At 38.4% G+C, this 22,733-nt stretch overlaps 1 protein-coding gene across 7 annotated transcripts in view; it reads right to left on the bottom strand.

Annotated features, from left to right (window-relative positions):
- The window catches only part of hivep1 (HIVEP zinc finger 1), a 65,622-nt gene that overhangs the window by 16,215 nt on the left and 26,674 nt on the right, over positions 1–22,733 (bottom strand). For all 7 annotated transcript variants that reach the window (XM_026910689.3, XM_026910691.3, XM_026910692.3 and 4 more), the window contains exon 3: positions 5,053–5,106. In XM_026910689.3, coding sequence (XP_026766490.1) covers positions 5,053–5,106 — 54 coding nt within the window. The remainder of the gene's footprint in view (positions 1–5,052; positions 5,107–22,733) is intronic.

The following is a 22,733-nucleotide window of genomic DNA, read 5'->3' as shown; positions in this document are numbered from 1 at the left end:
ATTATGCTGAAAACCCACTCTCTGTCTCTCGTTCACCATCTCTCCCACCACCAGCCCTGCCCCTTGTCTCACTCATTTTTATACCTCAATCCTGTTTGTCTTGCATTTTCTGTCTTAATAATTGTGCCTCTGTGTGAGAAAAGAACATTCTTCTCCAGCTTTATTTTCTTGTTAAAATGTATTATATTCTGTTATAACTTAATAGTCTAGTGAAAGCTGACTGTGAAATTACATGGCCAAGTCAATGCCCTATTTTATCAAATCACTATGCTATACCTGAAGCGTAAATCAATAGGCCCAATTTATCAAGCTGGATTTGAAGGGATTTATTTGTAAATTGTATGTACAAGCATTTACACAAGAAATTTGGTAAGCGTTTAGCAGACGCCCTTATCCAGAGCCACTTATAGAGGAGCTTTAGAGTCTCGATCAGAAACACATCCTCATTCTAGTTCACTCGCTCAGACTAAGACTAAGAGCTCCAGTTTCCCTGTATGAAGCGTGCATGCTCAGTGTGCATGACCACCTGGGTACTGTGTAAATCTTTTTCTCTACTCCAGTTTCAATATGGTCAATGGTATGGCTCAATGGTTAAACCGTTTTCTTCTCACTTCACTTAATTCATATCTAAATTACCTTTTCTGTAATTCAGCTCCAGATTTTGGCCTTTTCAGGTGCAGTTAAACAATATATATTTTCACTGGCATAGACGCGAGTCAAAATAATTTTCTGAGACTTGAATCAAGTCTTGTTTGCTCTTTACTTTTACAGCTGTGAGCTTTGCCTTTTATGGAGCTCTGTGGGTGTCACCAAATGCAAATTAGCTGTGCTGTGCACATTCCTGGTAATTTACGTGTGACTGCATTCATCAACATACACACGAGCATGAAAAAATTAAGTGTTTCCGAAACTTTTGTAAATCAGGCAGAAAATTTTTGTTCATATTGGCTTATGCAAACATTTACACTCAACTGTACTAAGAAAAATTGATAAATGAGGCCCACTGTCTAGACCAAAGCTGAAAACACTAGATATGGCAAGTGAACCTGCAGAATAATACAAATTTCTTCACAATTATGCACAAATAGGAAACTTCTAAAACAATTTCTATGCTTGGTCTCCCTGTAGTAATATACGTGTATAGAGATGTTTTTGAGCAGAAGAACATTGTCTGGCATAAACATCTACTGTAGCTCTCCAGGAGTGGGTTTCTTCTCGTTTGTTTTGATTGGCACCAGAAGGTGAAAAGTATATGGCTAAGTTTGTTCGCTGTTTCCTTGCCATTCACTGAATTCTAATTGGCTTACGTCTTTTAGCAATACTTACAGTTAGAGAGGCATTGCATAATTTCTTTCATAACATGGGTTTTATGATCTTTCAAAAACATAATTTTCCAACTTTGCACAGTTTTATACAAGAATATATCAAATTTAATTCCATAGTCAATCATAAGCTGCTAAGAAATCTATATATAACCTTACCTTGTTCAGTGTTCAGACTGAAGATGAAAGTCAATTTAAATCTATCTAATATCATGACCCTGGGTATGATATTTCAAGAAATATTTGGCGACTATATAGGTCACCTTGGTTTAGAAGACAAAGTAACCCTGTCTCCACCCTGAAAGCAGAAAAAAAAAAAAAAAAAAACACTCCAAACAGGAGCATTCTAAAACAAGCTGTCTGGGCTGCCGAGTTAAGAATGAGAATGAAGTAAGGTGAAAAGACTGACCTGACCTGTTACACATGCCATCACGTTACACATTTCTCAATGTGCCTCACAATATCTTATCTCTAAGGCAGGTTCTTTAAGCATACCACCTACATGACTTGTCCAACTCCAAGGGCCAAATATGGCTGGCCTGCTGCCCCGCTTCATTCAACCCGAACAAAAATAATATTGAAATGGCCTGTTGCACCTACTATTCAACGTTTTCACATTAACCAGTAATATCCAGAATTCACACCAGACCTGTGTTCCACAAGTGCCACTGTGCAGAGCATGTGGTCTTACATCTCACAGGGCTAAAATGCTACATCTCACATCTACATGCTTACATCTCACAGGGTTAAAATGGACACCTACAGTGGATATAAAAAGTCTACACACCCTTGTTAAAATGGAAGGTTTTTGTGATGTAAAAAAAAAGAAATTAAGATAAATCATGTCAGAACTTTTTCCACCCCCAATATGAAAATACAACATATAAAAATTAAGTGAAAAACAATGAGAAACATTTTATGAAAAAATAGAAAAAATAAAAAAGTTACAGTAACCTGGTTGCATAAGTATACACATCCTTTTATAATTGGGGGTGTGGCTGTGCTCAGAATGAACCAATCACATTCACTCTCATGTTCAAAAGTAATTATCATACAGCTGTCATCAATGAAATTATTCTGATTAACCCCAAAAACAGACCAGCTGTTTCTGTAAGAGTTTCTTCACATCTTCTTGGTTTCATCTGACTGCTGAAGCCATGGTCAGCAAAGAGCTTACAAAGCCTGTACAGGGTCTCACTTGTTGAAAGATATCGATCGGAAGAGAGGTATAAAAGAATGTCCAAAACATCAGATGTAGCATGGAACACTGTGAAGACCATTATCAACAAGTGGAGAAAATGGAGCACCACAGTGACATCAGCAGGAACAGGACGTCCCTCCAAAATTTATAAAAGGACAAGACAAAAACTTACCAGGGAGGCTGCCAAGAGACCCACAGCAACATTAAAGGAGCTGCAGGAATATCTGACAAATACTGATTACTCTCTCTTGTATTCTTCACATGATATTGTGTGAAGCTGTGGGGTTGGACGGCTAGACGGAAGCCCTTTCTCACAAAAAACATCCAAGCTCAACTAAATCACCCCAAACCATGTGGCAAACTGTGTTATGGTCTGATGATAATAGGTATAATAATTCCATCATTTTAAAAGGTATGTTTGGTGCAAAAAGAAACACCAAAAGAACCCCACGGTGAAGCATGGTGGTAGCAGCATCATGCTTTAGAGCTACTTTTCTTCAGCCAGAACTGGGGCTTTTATCAAGGTGGAGGGAATCATGAATAGCTACAAAAACCAGTCGATTTTAGTGCAAAACCTTCAGGTGTCTGCTAGTAAGCTGAAGATGAAAAGGAATTTCACCTTTCACCTTAAGGAACGGCTTAACCAAAAGAAGATCAAGGTTTTGGAATGGCCGAGCCAGAGCCCAGACCTGAATCCAACTAAAAATCTGTGGGGTGACCTGAAGCAGACTGTGCACAGTTTGTACAGTTTGATGGATCTAGAATGTTTTTGCAAGAAAGAGTGAAAAACTGTGCCACGCTGATAGACTCTTATCCAAAAAGACTGAGTGGTGTAATAAAATCAAAAGCTGCTTCAACAATGTATTAGTTTAGGGGTGTGTATACTTATGCAACTAGGTTATTGTAAGTTTTTTATTTTTCCTCTATAAAAATATTTCTGAATGTTTTTCCCCTTTATTTGTATACTTTGCAATTTCACATTAAAGGTGAGAAAAAATCTGACGATTTATCTTGGTTTCATTCTTTTACTTCACAGAAACCTGCCATTTTAACAGGGGTGTGTAGACTTTTTATGTCCACTTTACTCTGCTGCATTTGAAACAGGCCACATGAAAATGCTGCAGAAACGCATTTGGTGTTGGCCTTCAGTGTGATTCATTAACTGACTCCAAATCCTGAAATGAATCACTCATGTAAAGCAAAAACCTATGAGTGCAATACACTTCATACAAAGTGAAAATGTCCATTAAAGCAAAAGAAAACAAAATATACTTTCCCAGCATAGTCTTACACAGTATACAATTGACTGCAGAAGTTGTTTAATCTAGTCTGAACTATTATAATTAGAATTCTTTTTTTTTTTTTTAACTATCTGACTACATTTCTTTACAGGCTGCCCTGCCGTTTTTTCCACCATCCCATCAAGTCGACATCTACACAGTCTGTGTCACTGTATACAGGTGAATAGTTTGTTAGCCCTTTTCTTAGAAATGTCCTTTGTAGCCTCGGTAGTGGTAATTGATAGCATAGATAATAATATGGTTAAAAAAATGAATAGCTTCAGTTTACAGAATACAGAAAAAAATCACAAAAATACAGCATCTGAGTTTGACACACACACACATACTATTCATATCAACATTAATTTCACAAATACATTGGATTAAACATTTAACAGACTAATTTTTTAATTTCATGTTTGTCTTCCCCAAAACAACAGCTTACAACGATGTCACTCCTATTAAAAAAAAAAAAAAGAAAGAAAAAAACAGCCCACAATATGAAAATAAACAGATGTCACCAGAGATTTGGTCAGCAAGATAGCTCCAGGTCTAAATACATGTCCGCTGTGCACAGAGGCCAAGTGTGGCAGCCACAGCTGGGAGACAACACTCGAGCGCTCCAGAAGCAGTAATCACTGCTGCTGCTGTGCCCTTTCCAGCCTACGAACCCACACAAACACCATCGGCCCACACACACATGTGCGCACACACACACACGCACACAAACACACGTGCACACACACACGTGCACACACACACACACGCACACAAACACACTCACACACACACATGCGCGCACACACACACGCACGCACACACACACATGCACGCATGCACACATACCAGGAGGCATTGTAGTATATCCAGCCTAGGGGTGACATGCATTACTTTTTTTCCCATGAAGCCCCTAGTTCATTTAGCTACAAAGGGTAAAGGGGTTGTTGGGGGATTTAAGGGTGGAATGAAGCACAGGGGAGAGATATTTGGAGGCTTTGTCTACATGAAGATATGCTGTGAAATAGTCAGTAATGGCAGTAAAGGTTAGTTTTGTTGTTTAATTGACAATTACAATAAATATTTAACTGCTAATTTGGGTGAATTTGGAAAAAAGCCACGCTTGACTTGCAAGCTGCGTACATGCCCTGTATCTATGATGTGAACATATTGTAAACACACTTCCCATATAAAGATCACACATAGAAAGTATATACTGCAATTGCTGTAATGGAGGAAGAGTGACTATTACCTTTTTGAGCACCTCTGGGCTCTTTGAGCTCCTTCTGTGCCTCCTCAATCTTGTCTGCAACACAAAATGGGAAAAATATATTTTAGAACATTTGCAGCTTATCTCTTACAGCAAAACATGTTTTTTGGACTTTCACACTCCACTAATTTATTACTGGTGAAGGGGATGAAGCTGGATGCAGAAATAGTGACATTGCTCCTAGACAGGTATGAAAGCACAATCTGAATAAAGCGTTTGTATATTTAAATGTTTGCCCATCTGGTTTTAAATAATAAATCAAACAGATTCCTGTTTATCACTTAGAGAGCCACGTAAGTTAATGCTTTGAATGAACCACCTTCATCAGACTTATGATTTTCCATTGTAAAATAGTGTGTTCTAATTATCCAGAACCATTTGCCTAAAAAAAAAAGTCAGGAACTGCAAAAATCAGGAAATCTCAGCTGGATGATGCATTTTTAAGTGATCTGCAGTAAAGTGTTAAAAACATAACAGCACATTTCGATGTAATCCTTTTATAAATCGGTTTTCTAATGTTGGTTGACATTTTCACCGTTGATGCTGCAACAGCGCTGAGCAGAAGAGTGTGGGTAAAACGGAAAAAAAAACAGAACAGCATATTTAATTACTTTCTAATAATCATCACCATTAACACTATTTGTAAACTGTTCTATTTGACACTTCGTTGTAGGACTCTTTAATCTTTTAGGGTCAAAATTTCCATCCTTTTGACCATTTTGACCATTTTTGGCCTGAATTTTTCAGCAGCATCCCAAATAAATATAATAAACTGATGTAAAATGATATTAAATATATACTTGTTTAATAAGTTGAATATACATTGAAAGATTTTATTTCACATAAATAATTTTATTTTTTTTAATGAAAAACATTTTCCATTCACTTTGACAGGACACATGGGAGCCGCCCAAGTCGAGAGCACATGAAATAGTGGAGGGGCTTCCAGGAAGTGCATATTATTGGAGAGTTCAACACACGTGAGCAGATTCCAGATTCACATGGCAATTAGCTCATTTTCCATTTTATTGGGGAGAAAAAAGCAGCTCTTTTGGAGTATTTTTGAGTGATAATTTGTACTAGCATACTCCGATGTTTTTGAGCAAAGGTTGCGAAGTAATATGATCAGCGATAAACGTCACTGAATATTGTGGAAAATTGTGTGTGGACAATAATATTATTATATTGCACAAGCTTAAACTTCACAGAAATGTGTTTAATGCCAGCTAACTCCCATGCAGCTAACAATCCTGACACCATGATGACGGTTAGCTTAAAAGTTCATGAGAGCTCATATGATAATATGATGTTATCTCCTCCTGCTGGCTTCTGATGTGCGCGCACACACACACACACGCACACACACACACACACACACACACACACAATGTTCTAAGTGTTTGGAAACAAGGAACAAAGATATACTATATGTCCAAAAGGAAATTGAATGTGCCAGCATTGGAAAGAATCTTGCTTTTCAGTTTTCAAGAAAAAGCTGATTCCTCAGACATCTCCACTGCAAATGTTTGTCAGACTGAGCCCATATACATGGTTAGGGTGTTGTGTGGTGTTTTAGGTTTCCTGAGAAGACTATGGGAGAAGAAGGGAAAAGCTGGCGGGCTGTGGCCGAGCTTGGAGGATTATGTCACCATGAGTATTCTGCAGTCACACCCTTCTGTTTCTCTTGCTCAACCGCAACCCCCTGCTCCAGGAACACTTTTTACATGACATAAGCCCAACATGCCCCAACACCCCCTACTTTTAACCACCATAGCATATCTGATTTAACAAAATACACAGTAACCAGGACCCACACTGAGTGGACCAGCAACTGTGTTTATACGCCTGCTTGGACTCCTCCTTTCCAGAGCACAAACCTAAATCGTTCAAAGAATAATAAACTCTTCACTCATCCAAGTCCATCCATCATACATTGGTTTCAATGTAGATTTATTCCACTATAGAGTATCTCACTTATCCCACTGTGGTGTAGAGTTAATGAGGCACACGCAGGTTATTAGAGGCCTTGTTCATGTTTCCCTTATATACTACACACTACAGCAGTAAGGGATGGAGCACTACCATGATTAGAATACCAAAGTCGTCCATGTTTTTTTTTTTTTTTTTTTTTTTTTTTAAATAGAGGGAGCATGTTTTGATGTGATGTTATGAGTGGTGAAGAGTTCCAGCTTCATTTCCAGCAAAGACAGTCATCATTTAGTCATGCCTACTCAGCGTAACCTGAAATGCAAATGCAGCTGTTGTACAAATACGTAATAGATGTGTGATTTACTGTAATAACATATTGTGTTTGTGGGCTCCGAATACTGTGATTCTGCTTCAGATTCAGTGGCAAAAACCTTGTCAGGTGACCTTGCAGGAAGTTACTAAAAGTAAAATAAGAATGAAACAAGAAGTGAAACATAAGCAGACTATATTACTACTGCATGACTACTATTGTATGACAAGTTAACAGTAAAGTATAATGTGTGTGCATTTTAATCACCTAATTAGAAATTGCTGTCTAGTTTTAGGCCTAGTTCTAGCACTGCTTCAGAGGCTTTCTGTTAAGCACAACCTAAAGGAAAACTACATATTTGAACAACAAAATATTAACCCATCGATGCTGAGCTCAGGTTACTGTCTGTGCAGAGGAATGTTCTCCGCATGTCTGTATGGGTTTTCCCCCACCACACAAAAACATGCTGATCGGTGGATTGGCTATGCTAAATTGCCACTAGTAGTGAATGAATGTGTGAAATTGTATGTGCATGGTGCCCTGTGATAGACTGAAATCCCATCCATGGTGTATTTCCCGATCACTCTCCGCATTCCCAGGTTAAGCAACTGACCAATGAATGAATTATAACAGAGAATAATGTTCACTTTTATGCCCTGTGGTAATTTTAGAAAGTACAATATTTTATTATAGATGCACGTATGTCCCCAAAAGTGTTTAGGTTTTATTTTTAAACAGCAGCATTGTAACAGTGCAAGAATAGTCAGTCTGTCCCCGTCTCTGATTCAGCTAAACTTCTCTGTTACATCCAAAAGTTTATTTAATGTAATATAAATGCTAGGAAGCATTTAATCTATTATTGCAACAGTGGATAAAACTAACACAGTTTTATTTTGGGTGGTGCGGAGTGGTGTAAGGCTCTTTATGCAAAATGTGATCACTGGCAACATGTGGAAAAAAGAAAGAATTAAAAATTCACCTGTTCCCCACAGCAACTTTCACTACCTGCCAATGCCACATATATGCTAATGAGCTCCTGGCTAAAAAATATTTTATATGCACTGTGTTTGGCTTTTTAATGACTCCAAGTGCAAAGAGTGTGGGTGCAGCATGGAGCAGAGATTCACTTCATTTTGAAGACAGTCACTACTTTTCTTTAACCTTTGGTTTTAAAGACCCAATCATGCCATATGATCTGGCAGGTTTCACTGAATGCATTTATTATTGTATTATTGTATTAATTACTATTGTATTAAACACTTTCAAAAACTATGTAAAAATGGCTCTATCTGTTATAATAGTGCAAAAACAGAGAGAGAGAGAGAGGAAGAGGCAGAAATAATACCACAGTTACTTGGGGATTAGGGCTACCACAACATGAAAAATTCACAGTAGGATAACTGCACAACTCATAAATATATAAATATAATACAAATAAATAAGAAAGTAGGCTGCTTCAATTTCCCCTTAACTGAGTTGCACAGTTACTAGGAATGAGTGTTAAATCAAACTTCTGTCTTGGGCCTAATGAGTCACTGTAATAATTATTATTACATATAAGATTACAAATGTAAAGTTAACATCCCTAAAGAAATCAGTCTATTTCTATACTTTTTAAAACGTTCATATAAAGTGAGTTCTGTTCACACCAGTAGTCGATAATTTAACCTATTCACTCAAGACGCATGGCTTTGTTCCTGTTATCTTATTTATTTGGCATGTTTGGACAAGCTGCATAACAGAGGGCTAAAGGTTTCAGTAATTTGTCTGGTAATGTGTATTGTTATAGCATATTGAATGTGACTGCTTCTATAATTAGAGCATGCGCACACACAGATGAAGTGCAGAGGTGCCAGAATTGCAGCTGACATCAGGGGATGTACAGCCAACGGTTGAGCAAGCAAGAAGTTTCTTACACACAAACTGGGGTGTGTGTGTGTGCGTGTGTGTGTGTGTGTGTGAGAGAGAGAGAGAGATAGAGAGAGAGAGAGAAAGAGAGAGAGATAGAGAGAGATCATGTACATATAATGTGAGGTACAGGTTTATATGGCAATGTGCAGACTGTAACTTCACTGTGTAACAGACAAAAGCAGAACTGTTGTCTTGTTTCACTACATCCCAGCTATACACACTGTCTTTAATGGAACCAAAACAGTATTCCAGGCATCATTTAGGATGTATTATATGATGTTAAGAAGATTATTTTGTTTCAGTTTGCAGTAGAGCTTGGTGTTTCCTGACTACAAATCACTCCCCCCTTTTGGACATTTGTATGCAGGATAAAAAAAACACAATTTGTATATTAATCAATCAAAAACAAGTGGAAATAAGTGGAAAGCACTCCAATTCTGTCTGGAATGGAAATAATGACGTAAAGATAAGCATATAAAGCAGAGCTTCCAGTGCAGCTGCAGTTCCCCAGGTTTGACCTTCATGAGCAAGTAGAGCAAAACACTGGCTGGAGCTCAGACACTGGCTCCAAGACTCAGTGAACCCTTTAGGGGAGCCGGCTTTCCCAGAAGTCCAGTCAACAAACGCCTCCTCCCTCATTACTGTTGGACACACATGCAAACTCTCACAAGCTCAGTCTGAGAAGGAGAGAGAACAACAAAATCTACAGCTGGTTTGTGGTTCTATTACACTGTCCATCATGATCAGGCACTTTAACCATCCTCACTCTGCACCACACCACTTCATTTCTCTCTCTCTCACTCTCTCTTTATTATTATCAATAATTATACGCCTGTGTGCTTGAACATGCTAACTGCTTTTCATGGTCAATTTTAAGTAGCATAAATATGGAGCATTTGTTACTGTGTGAGAGAGAAACAGTGCAGGAAACAGGTCTAAACACTGCAGTGCTCTGACAGATGTTGGGGGACTTTCACTGCCAGGAACTTCAGACAAACACAAAGAGCACTACAGTCAATCAAATCCAGCCCTCACTACAGTTCTGCTGAGGCTTGTGAAACTGCGTGGAGGGGATGGAATCCCCTTTTCACATGTGTGCAGAACGCAAGACCATTATTTAACGCCCAAGGCAATGCTTAATAATGTATGGTAATAAAGAAAGGATTGCTTTCACAGAAAAAGTGTGAGGGAGAGAGAGACTATCAAGCTCTTTCTTTAGAATGCAGAATGATAATGTACCAGACATTATCACAGTGCAACCCATAACAGTACTTTGCCATTCTAGCATTCCATGACACTTTTTTAAAAATTCTCTCACTGAGAACACAAGTATCTCATCTTTTGACACCAGAAAATAATACTGTGGGTTTTTTTTTTTTTTTTAAACTTTCCCCCAGTCTAATACCAAAGATTCCAGTTCTATGCTTTTTGGATGATCAGACAAATAATAAGCTGTTCCATGAACTTCTTCCATGTTTGACTTACTAATCATGTAAAAAAGACTGTATACTCACTGTAATTACTGTAGCTCATTCCAGTTCCTCACTTTGGTGGTAAATGAACTAGAACCTCAAGTTCCACTTGGCTCACTAAGTAAACATGTTTTGTTGTCTGTTGGCAAACTGACCTGATGATAAAATTATTCTGAAACCGTAAAAAAAATCACTGCTCTTCCATACTTTTGGCTTGTAGTGCATTCTGTCAATATTTTCATGGGCACACACACACACACACACACACACACACACACACACACACACACACACACACACGAGTATAAGGGCTGCAAGAAGCAGTACGCAGTAGTCGGCTTTGCTGTTTATTGTTAAGATTGCGTGGGTATGTTGGTGAAAAATTGATGTAGCCCGTCCATAGGTGGGCGAAATGGGGCGAAAAGGTGAAACAGAAGAAAAGAGGAATGTGAAGGTGGAGGCCAGGGGAAGCTGCAAAGCAGAACACACACTGTTCAGAGCTCTCCTCTCTTCATGTTTATAGCTGTGTTAGTGACACTTTCCCTTGTTTAGGACCTTGCTGAAGTTTCACCTTTTCATATCATGAACTTATCATGAACCTTTTCTCAAGTCTTAAAATGTTGTTTATGAATGAAGGGCGACTCCAAGTTCCAGAGAAAGTTATTTGAATGGGTCACTCATTTTAATTATTCATCAAATGCCTGCTCTGCTGAAGCGACTAACGCTTGTCATAGTAAATAATTAATTTGCCCTTAACAACATGTGGCTTAGAAATGACAGAGGAGAGTGTGGATTTCTGTTTACCACCATACTGTTCCTGTGCTTACTGCTAACTGCTCTTGTGGTGGTGCCATTTAGCCAGGCACATCATACTAGTTATTACCAAATATGTGTTTCATTAATGTAACTTGTTAATTAATGTAGAGTCCCATAAATTTATGTTCAGACTGGAGGTTTATAAGTCACAAATGCTTTCTGTTAGATTAAAGAAACTACACACAAATATGCACACTAACAAAAAAAAAGTGGGAAGTAGCACATACGTGATGAGTTCACTGCGGTCAAACATTCCCAAGTTCCCTTTAACCACTGGATAATATTTTAAAAAAAAAATTCATGGTTCATGATTCCACCACTAGAAAGAAACTGAGCAAAAGTGGTATCAATGTGAGAGCTGAAAGGTGAAAACCACCACTAACCAAGAGGAACATAAAGACGCAACACATCTGCCAAAAAAAACCCACCTTGATGACCCCCAAGCCTGCGATAATGTTTTGTGGACTGATGAGGTGAAAGTGGAACTTTTTGGACGTTAAATCTGTAAAGCTAAAAACATTCCACAATAAGAACCATACTAAGAGTGAAACATGGTGGTGGTAGTGTGATGGTGTGGGGATGCTTTGCTGCTTCAGGGCCTGGGAGACTTGCCATAATTGACAGAATCATGAATTCTGCTCTTTACAAGAAAATCCTGAAGGAGAATGTTCAGTCGTCAGTCTGTGATCTGAAGCTCAAGTGCAAGTCCACCTCTGAATGGCTCAAAAGAAACAAAATGAATTATACCCAAATACTCCAAATAAAACACTACAAACTGTGAAGTAAAACACACACACACACACATTCGTATTGCTTCCTGCACCTACACCTATGTATCTAGTTCCAGAAAAACAGTATTTGCACAGTAAACATTTCAAACGATTCAGAGAGCATTTACTAAACACAGCTCAAACCAGGCCAGATAACTGGTGTATCTAATATAACAATATATCTACATAGACAGTATTCATAAACGTAAACATTTATTTTTTTTATAACAGGTATTTATTTATTTTAAATATGTTAAAAAGTATGAAAGCTATGGAAAATATGGAAAGAAAAATAAGTTGGCTGATCTGTATTCCTGCACCTCCTCTCAGGACTCAACCTGTTTCTTATCTAGTATATCTCTCAAAAGTAACAATCAATGCATCAATGTGTGTACGCGTGTGTGTGTGTGTGTGTGTGTGTGTGTGCGCGTGCGCGTGTGTCGTTATTGAGTGACGCCCGCGCAACACACACACGCATGCGCACACACAATAACAGGCCAACAGAGTAGACTTCCCTTTCCCCCAAGCTAAGGCTTAGTTTCTCTCTCAGTCTCTTATTGGTGGTTTGCATCACACACACGGTCTGTTAGCTAAATGCTTTAAAAAAAAAAAAAAAAAAAAGTTTCTACTTCAGCAATGCAAATTTAACCTCTCTATTTCTAATAATCCATATTTCTAGTAATACATATAAAATAACTGAAAGTAACAAAAGAGGAGATTCTCTCGCGACCCCATTTGTAAATCAAGTGAGACCTAGTTTGGGACCCTGCCGTACTCTAAGAGAGTAAAGAAATTTCTGAACTAACACACTTCTTTGCATGTTAACAATTTTTAAATAACCAACAAATCATCTTAACATTTGAGCACATTTTACAAATGTTTCTAAGGTCATGGAAACAGTGGATAAGAAATGCTGAGCTCCCTGCCAAACACACTTGTAATAGTGGTAACTATAAGAGTTAGCCTGTGGGTTGGAAAAAGACAAAGCCTAATCTGAGACTTATCCTAATTAGTCAACTTAACAAGATTGCTTTTAATGGATGTATCGTGTAACTGTATTAATACTCATTGGTGAGTTACACGGAAGAGTGTGATTACAGTTCCAATACAGTTCAAACACAGATTTTTAGGATATAAATTAGACCTCATTAACCTGAATTTCAGGGGGGGTTTAATTGTTTATTTCACAATTAGGGAAATTGTTCAAGCCTTAATGGGCTTAAAAACTTCATTGTTTTTAAGTCTCACTCTAAAGGAAACAGGAATGGAGTAAAGGACACATACAAGAAACCAGGCTTTCCTTTTTTATCATTTCCTTTCAGCAATGCTCTCTACGACAATCTGTCTCTATCTCGTTCTCGCGGCAGCCATCGTGTCAAAAGCAGCTGTCATCGTGAATGCATCAAAAGAACAGAAAAGCCACATTCACATGGCCCTGAGGTGAATTTGATTCACCTCCCCTTGCCAAAAGGCCCTGGCTCTCTTTAATTAACAGTACAGCTGGAATAGACAACATATAATTCATTCTATTGAAAACAGAGATGCCACTCATTGAAATCAGGAATAAATTTTTATATGCAGCAAAGACTTGAAAGTATGAAGAACCTGATGAAGAAGAAAATGATTTGAAGCAGAATATCACTAGATGTTTGAAATTTTTACTTTTGTGGTTTAAAAATCTAGCAAGTAATTTCAATTCTCTTTGTGTAACCACTAGGCAGCTGTGTAAAGTTTTCAGAAATTCTAAACAAAATGAATATATCAACGTTCTGACATCTTCACTGTGGGTATGGCGGTGTTCGCAACTCGTCTTTCTCCAAATATCACGAGCTGAATTATTGCCAAAGAGTTCTGTTTTTCTTTCATCTTTTTTCCCCCAAAAGTGTTCTGATTTGTCTAAATGCTTTCAGATGCTCTGTGCTTGTTTTTTAGCAGAGTTTAGCATTTGAGGATTTTTGGAACGGAGATGATTGTGGTTCAGTTCATTGCTTATTGTTCTCTGTGTATCTGTTGTTCCTGTTGCTTTCAGATCATCCTGCAATTCTTTTCGAGTGACTGCTGGCTTCTCTCTTATCTTCATTATCATTAGTCTGAGAGAGTGGTGTGAGATCTTGCGTGACTCACCTGTTCACGCACCTTTTGGATGAGTAGTTGTGGGTCCATGAACTTTACACCTGCATATCGGTTATCAAACCAGTTGTACTGACAGGGATGTTTATGGTCTTTGCTATGGCTCTGTAGCTTTTTTCATTCCAGTGTTTAATTTTATTCCTGAGAACTTTAGGAAGCTCCTCCACCTTTACCATGATGCTACTTGCTGCATGAAATCTTCCCAACCAATGCCAATGTCTTTCATAATCACATCAAGTGCAATTTACATGAGAACATTTTTCAATTTCATTTTTTTTTAATTTGACATTGTGTGTGTAAATTTAAAGTGAATATAAGCACTGGACATATATTAAATAACAAAAACAAGGGTCTGACTACTTATGTCCCCTACAAGGTGGTGGCATCAATGGATCATCAATGGACTATCAATGGATACTTAACTTGATCTAAATCAAATATCTTTCAGGTATGAGGCAAATTATTGCTAGCTCTTATCTTGTTGATGCCACCATTACCAAATCATATCTCATTCTGAAATTAGTTTGCCCCATTTGACTGGTGCCCCTTTAATAGAACTATTTAATAAACAACATTTCTAATATTTAATGTAATCGTAGTAATTTACTCACATCATCTACCTTACTCGTTAGTGTCTGCTAATCCCATTCTGTGTATTTTCTGTTTTCTGATGTGTGCTCTATAGCCGTACAGTGAATTAGGCGAACTTGGTAATTTTTGAAAGGGTGACTGTTGCCTCTGGAAGGCTTTACTGTGAGGGCTTGCCAAATCTTTTTCTCATTTTGAGAGAGTAGTAAATATATACGCTGGAAAGTGTTAAACTTTTTTTTTTTTTTTTTTTAAAGTTGTTACCTTTAATATTCTTCTAATAATAGTGTTGGCTGCAGACGGTTGTACTTTGAATTATGTTCATAATGAATGATTTTTTAATTAACTACAGATAAAACTACAGATAAAACTCAAAACAATGATTTTTTTTTAATGCTGTGCTTCTTTACTCAATGAAATAGTATGAATTTTTCTTTGAATATGCATCACAAATGTGTTATCCATTTCTGTTTCCATAGTGTTAAAAATAACAGACATTCCCCTCAGCTGGTAATCTGGATTATGCCAGCTGGTGTGTGTTTACATGGGTGTGTTCACATTTTCAAAGTTTCTAGAGGAGTTGAGATTACTGTATTTACTGTATTACTGATGTGTTGTATTACTGAGGAATGGCAGGTCAGATAATGAAATTGTTTACAGAATAACCAGGGGATGTCCTGTTGATTTGGGTGGATAAATTTAGAAAGGATTGTAATTACGAGGTAATATGTTTGGAAATTAGGTGCTCTTAAACAGAGGGGCTAATATAATTCTTGGTTTCTTGTTTTTCCAGTAAAATCTATTTCTAATATTTTTAAATCTAAGTCTAGTGAATACTTCCCACTTTCCTGTGGATGTAATATAGAATTTCTGTTTAATGTTCAGTTTCAGTTTTATAAATTGTGGTGAGACTGTCTGTTATTTCAGGGCATTATCATTTTCACTTTCTGTGTGTGGGTTATCCAGTGTATTTACTTGGTTAATTTTGGAAGGTCAGTGTTTTCCAGAAATTGTTCCACTAGATCGGAAGGTCTTCCAAGTTGGGTTTGTGGACTGGCGTGTATAATTTGCTATAACATGCTTAAAAAGGTTATTTATTTCTAATTTTGAGTGTGCTGTAACTCTTTAACTCTTTTAGTGTTTCTAATTGCTGGAATGAGTGTTTTTTCTTTGTTTTGTTTTAGTAGGTTTTCCAAATACTTCCTGATTCATTGTAATATTCAAAAAAATACTACATCAGAGTTTTGCAGTATGAACTGTGAATTGCTTGTTAGGTTATTCAGTTGTGAGACAAACGAATAGGAAAAAGATGGATGATCATTACTTGGGCCATAAACCTATGCTATTGTGCAATTATTTTATTGAAGCAATTATTTTATTGAATTAATGCTAACATATCTTCCTTCTGGATCTGCAATAGTAGTATTGTGACTGACTGATATCTTGTGTTGCATTCCAGTTGTGGGATTACTATTCTATAATCAATAATGCACAGCCAATAAAGTTCAATGCATAGGATCTATATCTATTCCATTCAGCCACATCTGAGTCACTGCAACAGACCCATGATGTTCAATGGAGAAAAAAGTCTTAGAGCTGAATGTTTGACATTCAATCACCCAAATCTCGCCTGGTTCAGATGGATATGGCTCAGACAATCGGGGTAAAAGCAATCAAATGCCATGTTTTATTAATGCTGAGGGATTAACTAAGCAGTGATAACTCATGCACTGTAATAGTTCATATATACACAGGCTTTTGGGCCTGAACCTATACTGTTGTGTGCAACAACTATCTATATAAGGTAGAGCTTACTGCTAGAGCACTATACTTCATATAGATACAGAGGTTTGGTTCTATGATTGAGTTTTATTTTTCTACATTTGTGAGTGTGTTTATGTTCTTCACTGTGAAAAGTCTCTCAGTCTCCCAGTTAGTATACAGTCTCACTCACATATTGGCTTTCAAAGAAAAGCCAGTAGAAAGTTAATTTTATAACGTTATACATTTAATATGGTTTGCATCTTGAGGTAAACCGTCTGTATTTACATTCACAAAGGCGTCTCTTGATTGTAGACTTTCACAATGATAGGCCTACCTCCTCCAGAGTGTTCTTGACTTGACTGGATGTTATGAAGGGGTTTTTCCTTCACCAAGGAAAGAGTTCTGCGATCATCCACTTTAGTTGTCTTCTGCGGTCTTCCAGGCCTTTCGTGCTGCTGAGCTCACCAGTGCATTCCTTCTTTTTAAGAATGTACCAAATTGTTGATTGGGCCACACCTAATGTTTCTGCTAATTTTTCAGCCTAATGATGGTCTCCTTCATCGACACCTCTTTGGACCGCGTATTGAAATTCCCATGAACAGCTACCAAATACAAATTCAAAGCTTGGAATCAACTCCAGACCTTTTATCTCCTTAATTTTTCATGAAATAACAAGTGAAACATGAAGCTGCTTACCAATCCAATTACTTTTGATCCGTGGAAATGGAAGGAATCTGTAAAGAAATGGCTGTAATTCCTAAATGGTTAATGCAATATTTTTGTTAAATTAAAGCTTAAAGCTGTTGAATTAAAACTCATCTTATTTATAGTTAGCAGTTCAAATATATTGAAATACACACACACACACACACACACACACACACACACACACAAATACATACACAAACACACATATATATATATATATATATATATATATATATATATATATATATATATATATATATATATATATATATATATATATATACATACACACACTATATTACCAAAAGTATGCGGTCACCCATCCAAATGATCAGAATCAGGTGTCCTAATCACTTGGCCTGGCCACAGGTGTATAAAATCAAGCACTTAGGCATGCAGACTGTTTTTACAAACATTTGTGAAAGAATGGGCCGCTCTCAGGAGCTCAGTGAATTCCAGCGTGGAACTGTCATAGGATGCCACCTGTGCAACAAATCCAGTCGTGAAATTTCCTCGCTCCTAAATATTCCACAGTCAACTGTCAGCTTTATCATAACAAAATGGAAGAGTTTGGGAACAACAGCAACTCAGCCACGAAGTGGTAGGCCACGTAAACTGACGGAGAGGGATCAGCGAATGCTGAAGCGCATAGTGCAAAGAGGTCGTCGACTTTCTTCACAGTCAATTGCTACAGAGCTCCAAACTTCATGTGACCTTCAGATTAGCCCAAGTGCAGTACGCAGAGAGCTTCATGGAATGGGTTTCCATGGCCGAGCAGCTGCATCCAAGCCACACATCACCAAGTGCAATGCAAAGCGTCGGATGCAGTGGTGTAAAGCACGCCGCCACTGGACTCTAGAGCAGTGGAGACGCGTTCTCTGGAGTGATGAATCACGCTTTTCCATCGGGCAATCTGATGGACGAGTCGGGGTTTGGCGGTTGCCAGGAGAACGGTACATTTCGGACTGCATTGTGCCGAGTGTGAAATTTGGTGGAGGAGGAATTATGGTGTGGGGTTGTTTTTCAGGAGTTGGGCTTGGCCCCTTAGTTCCAGTGAAAGGAACTTTGAATGCTTCAGGATACCAAAACATTTTGGACAATTCCATGCTCCCAACCTTGTGGGAACAGTTTGGAGCGGGCCCCTTCCTCTTCCAACATGACTGTGCACCAGTGCACAAATCAAGGTCCATAAAGACATGGATGACAGAGTCTGGTGTGGATGAACTTGACTGGCCTGCACAGAGTCCTGACCTGAACCCGATAGAACACCTTTGGGATGAATTAGAGCGGAGACTGAGAGCCAGGCCTTCTCGACCAACATCAGTGTGTGACCTCACCAATGCGCTTTTGGAAGAATGGTCAAAAATTCCTATAAACACACTCCTCAACCTTGTGGACAGCCTTCCCAGAAGAGTTGAAGCTGCAATAGCTGCAAAAGGTGGACCGACATCATATTGAACCCTATGGGTTAGGAATGGGATGGCACTTAAGTTCATATGTGAGTCAAGGCAGGTGACCGAATACTTTTGGTAATATGTGTGTATATAATATATATACACACACACACACACACACACACACACACACACGTATGTATGTATGTATGTATGTATGTATGTATGTGTGTGTGTGTGTGTGTGTGTGTGTGTGTGTGTATTTCAATATATTTGAACTGCTAACTATAAATAAGATGAGTTTCAGAATTGACTCAGTTTTCATACCTGAATTGAGAAATTAATGGAATCTTGAAATGACAAAACTGCACACAAACATTAAAAAAGCTGTATATTCTAGTTCTTCCTCTTTCCTTTCCTTCAGCATCCACATCTGCTCTTGTATCAAATCTTGATTTGCACTGTTCATGTTCCTGCTTGCCAAGCCACACTTCCTGATTTGCTGGAATCTTCCAGGTAAACCATTTTCCAACTAAATCAAGAGCAGTTGCAACACACTGATGTGGGCGTGAGAGTGTCCTTAACTGTGCCACCTGTCTCTTTTATTGACAAGTGGGCACATGTCTAAATAGAGCATGTGGCAATTAATACCTTTAACACTTTCATTTACCAGCTCTCCACTAGGCAAGAGTGATAAATTTGCAAAACACTGTCCTCAGACACAAGAACACACAATAGGCTCCCTGCACATCACCTGAGTGATATTGAAAAGTCTTACTAGCTCTCAATAATGTTAACGTTTTGGCCACCCATGGTAATATCATTTGGTTGCAGCATTATGACTGTCCACTGAGAGAACTGCAAGAGCAGTGTACAGGAAGGCAGCAAATGACAAGTGGGAGGAACTCAGGAGAGAATGCGTATCGAGGAAACACACTAAACCCCCACAAGCTCATTATGCAAGGCCATTTAGCGTTCATTCACAGAATTCTGCCATTTGCTCTAAACAACCCTAATTATGTTTTGTTTAAAAAGAAGTTCAGATCATTATAGAATATATTAATGAGGTAGAGAATGATCAAATGTGGCTTGAATGTGGACAAGTACAATTTCCCTTCACTGGAACTAAGAGGCCCAAACCTGTTCCAGCATGACAATGCCCCTGTGCACAAAGCGAGCTCCATGAAGACATGGTGTGTGAAGGTTGGAGTGGAAGAACTCGAGTGTCCTGCACAGAGCCCTGACCTCAACCTAGTTTGTATATATATATGTATATAATGCCAATTCTTACTTTGAAAGTGAACAGAAATGAATCAGGCCCCTTCAATTTGATTTGAATTTCAATCCAATGTCCTTCCTTTAGAGACTGTTATTCACCGTAACTGAAAAATGAATATCGCTTGACAGATGCCTGGACTTGTTATAATTCTAAAGGTCTTCACCATTCATGAAAAAAGTGCTTAAACTGTTCAATGAAAATCACAAATCCAGTTGCCTTGTATTACAAGAATGCTGGAGTGGTAGGGTTGAAACTTGCTGGCACATCATGACTAATTTTTATAGTCAAACATCATTTTACAAACCAGTGCAACCAGCTGGACTTAATGTGTATCTATGTCCAACAAACAGGTTCCAACCTTGTATAAGTGACAATTTAAATAAAGCTTATTATCAAATCATATCAAATTGCAGGCTGTAGAGTTGCAATGGCATCTACTTGTCTCTCTGCTGCTGTAGCAAACTTTCACTGTGAAGCCACAGGGGACTGGACACTCTCCATGGCCAGCCATGTACGGGTGAGCATATGTCTCTGTTTCTAACCCTAGATATATATGTGCTTGTAGCTGTAGGTTTTTTTGGCATTTTCCTGCGTTGGTTGGAGCCCAACTGGGGGCGCATTATGTAATTCAACACCCACTGTGAGCGTGTATAACGACAGCTCTTTCCCTCTCTCTCCATCCCTCCCTCCTTTCTTCTTTCCATCTTTACCTCCCCCACACTGTACCTTCATCTTCAGCTTCTCTTGCACCTTAGCTCTCACTATCTCCTGCTCTCTCGTCTTTCTCCTTCTACCCACTCCAATTCCATTGCGTTCATGCGTTATTTTTAATCTCTGTATCCGTCATCTCTTCCTCAACCTCTCCCTCCTTCATTTTCCTATAGTTTGCCCTTAACCAGGAATGAAATTGTGATGCCAGGAACTTCCTCAGTGCCCTTTAGGTTTTTATAAGTATATTCTTTGGTGTTATGGATCTGTATACCAGCATAGATTGGAAAAAAAAAACCTGATTCCTAGATAGTCGCATTTTAATTTTACAGATGGTCTTTCTCTGTAAACATTTAAGTATTCATTCAGCACTCATGAACTAAATTTGTCCTTACTCATTAAGATAAATTCTGCCTGTTATACCCCCCTAACCCCACCCTCACCCCAATCCCCCTTCCCCCAACTATCTATCGCTTTCCCAAGCATCCTTTCATGGCAAAAAGATGGCTGAGCTTCACTCAGTTTGAAGCAAGTGGTTTTCATTGTTATGTGCGACATATCTTCAGTTGCTGAAATTAATCAACCCTCGCAACTTGCACACCCTAACTTCCCACTTCAAAAGGAAATATGGCAACAGTTATGCCATCTCATGGGTACTTGTTTGGGTCAAGAAGAGAACATTTCTCCAGGACACTATAAATAAAACACCACTGTCAACTTTGTGTAATATTGCTGCACTGCACATTTACTAATCCACTCTTGCAAAACTCCATTTCCATTCAGACATGAGATTATCTAAGATTACAGTACTAACCACTCTCTCCCCAAGACAGCTAATCCTAGCACACCTTCCTGGTGGTACAGAAACCCTTCAGTCCTAACCACAGAAAGAGGTTAAACTGGCACGAGTGTGTATGAGTGTGTATTGAAGACCAGGTCTATCCTCAGTTCTGGCTGTGATGTAAGCAGTGGGCTCATGCATGCTCGACTTCGACTCTCCATCAACCCCATGACTCACCCCCGAGAGTGTGTGTGTGTCATAGCCCTGCTCTGTATGACCTGCCTGTCCAAGTTGTAGGCTTTTCCTGCTACTCACAGGAACGACTGGAAAGAGATGTACAGTACAAGACACGTCCTGGTTTCCTGCATTTAATGATGCGTTGCCAGGTAGTTTTGATTTTATTCAAAAAACAGACCATCAACATATACCAACACGGCTAAAAAGTTGAGTCAGCATTTATAGTGATTATATATGTGCAGATGGACCCAAATTAGCACTGTAGGTGTTAATACTGCAGACCTTCTGAAATACAATGCAAAAATGCAACCAGATATATATCAGGACTCTATGAGAGGTTCATGGCAGGTAATTTCCCTCATTATTTATCACCAATATATGAATTTTTTATAATGCATTTAAGGATAAATGTGTAGTTTATTACATTATACATTTACCTCTCTTTCAAACCACCCACTTCTGAATCATATAAACACACCCCAAATTGAATCATATAAAATAACCTGTTCTTTGCATCCGATGTATTGCCATGTATTGGTGATATTAATTTGTTGTTTTTCATAGCAGCCAGGATGCTGCAGCTACAGCAATAAAGAAACTACAGAATGACAGAACAGGGATGAGATTAATTAAGTGGTTTTAGTAATTCAGTAATTACTCAACACAATCACCAGCATCATTGTCAAACATCAACAACATAGGAATGAAGGCACCATTATGAGCTAGGAAGGCAAGCCTGCTAAGACTCTTATCTTTGAGAACAATCAGAGGTGATTCACGAGGATGGACTGAGCTGATCAACAACATTCTATTAGCTCTACAAAGAACATCCGCAGACATCTGACTTCCCAAAGACAAGCAGACAA

This window comes from Pangasianodon hypophthalmus, chromosome 23 (genome assembly GCF_027358585.1).
Source record: "Pangasianodon hypophthalmus isolate fPanHyp1 chromosome 23, fPanHyp1.pri, whole genome shotgun sequence".
Taxonomy (NCBI): Eukaryota; Metazoa; Chordata; class Actinopteri; order Siluriformes; family Pangasiidae; genus Pangasianodon; species Pangasianodon hypophthalmus.
The sequence above is the reverse complement of the archived record's forward strand: the minus strand, read 5'-3'. Positions and strand labels throughout refer to the sequence as shown.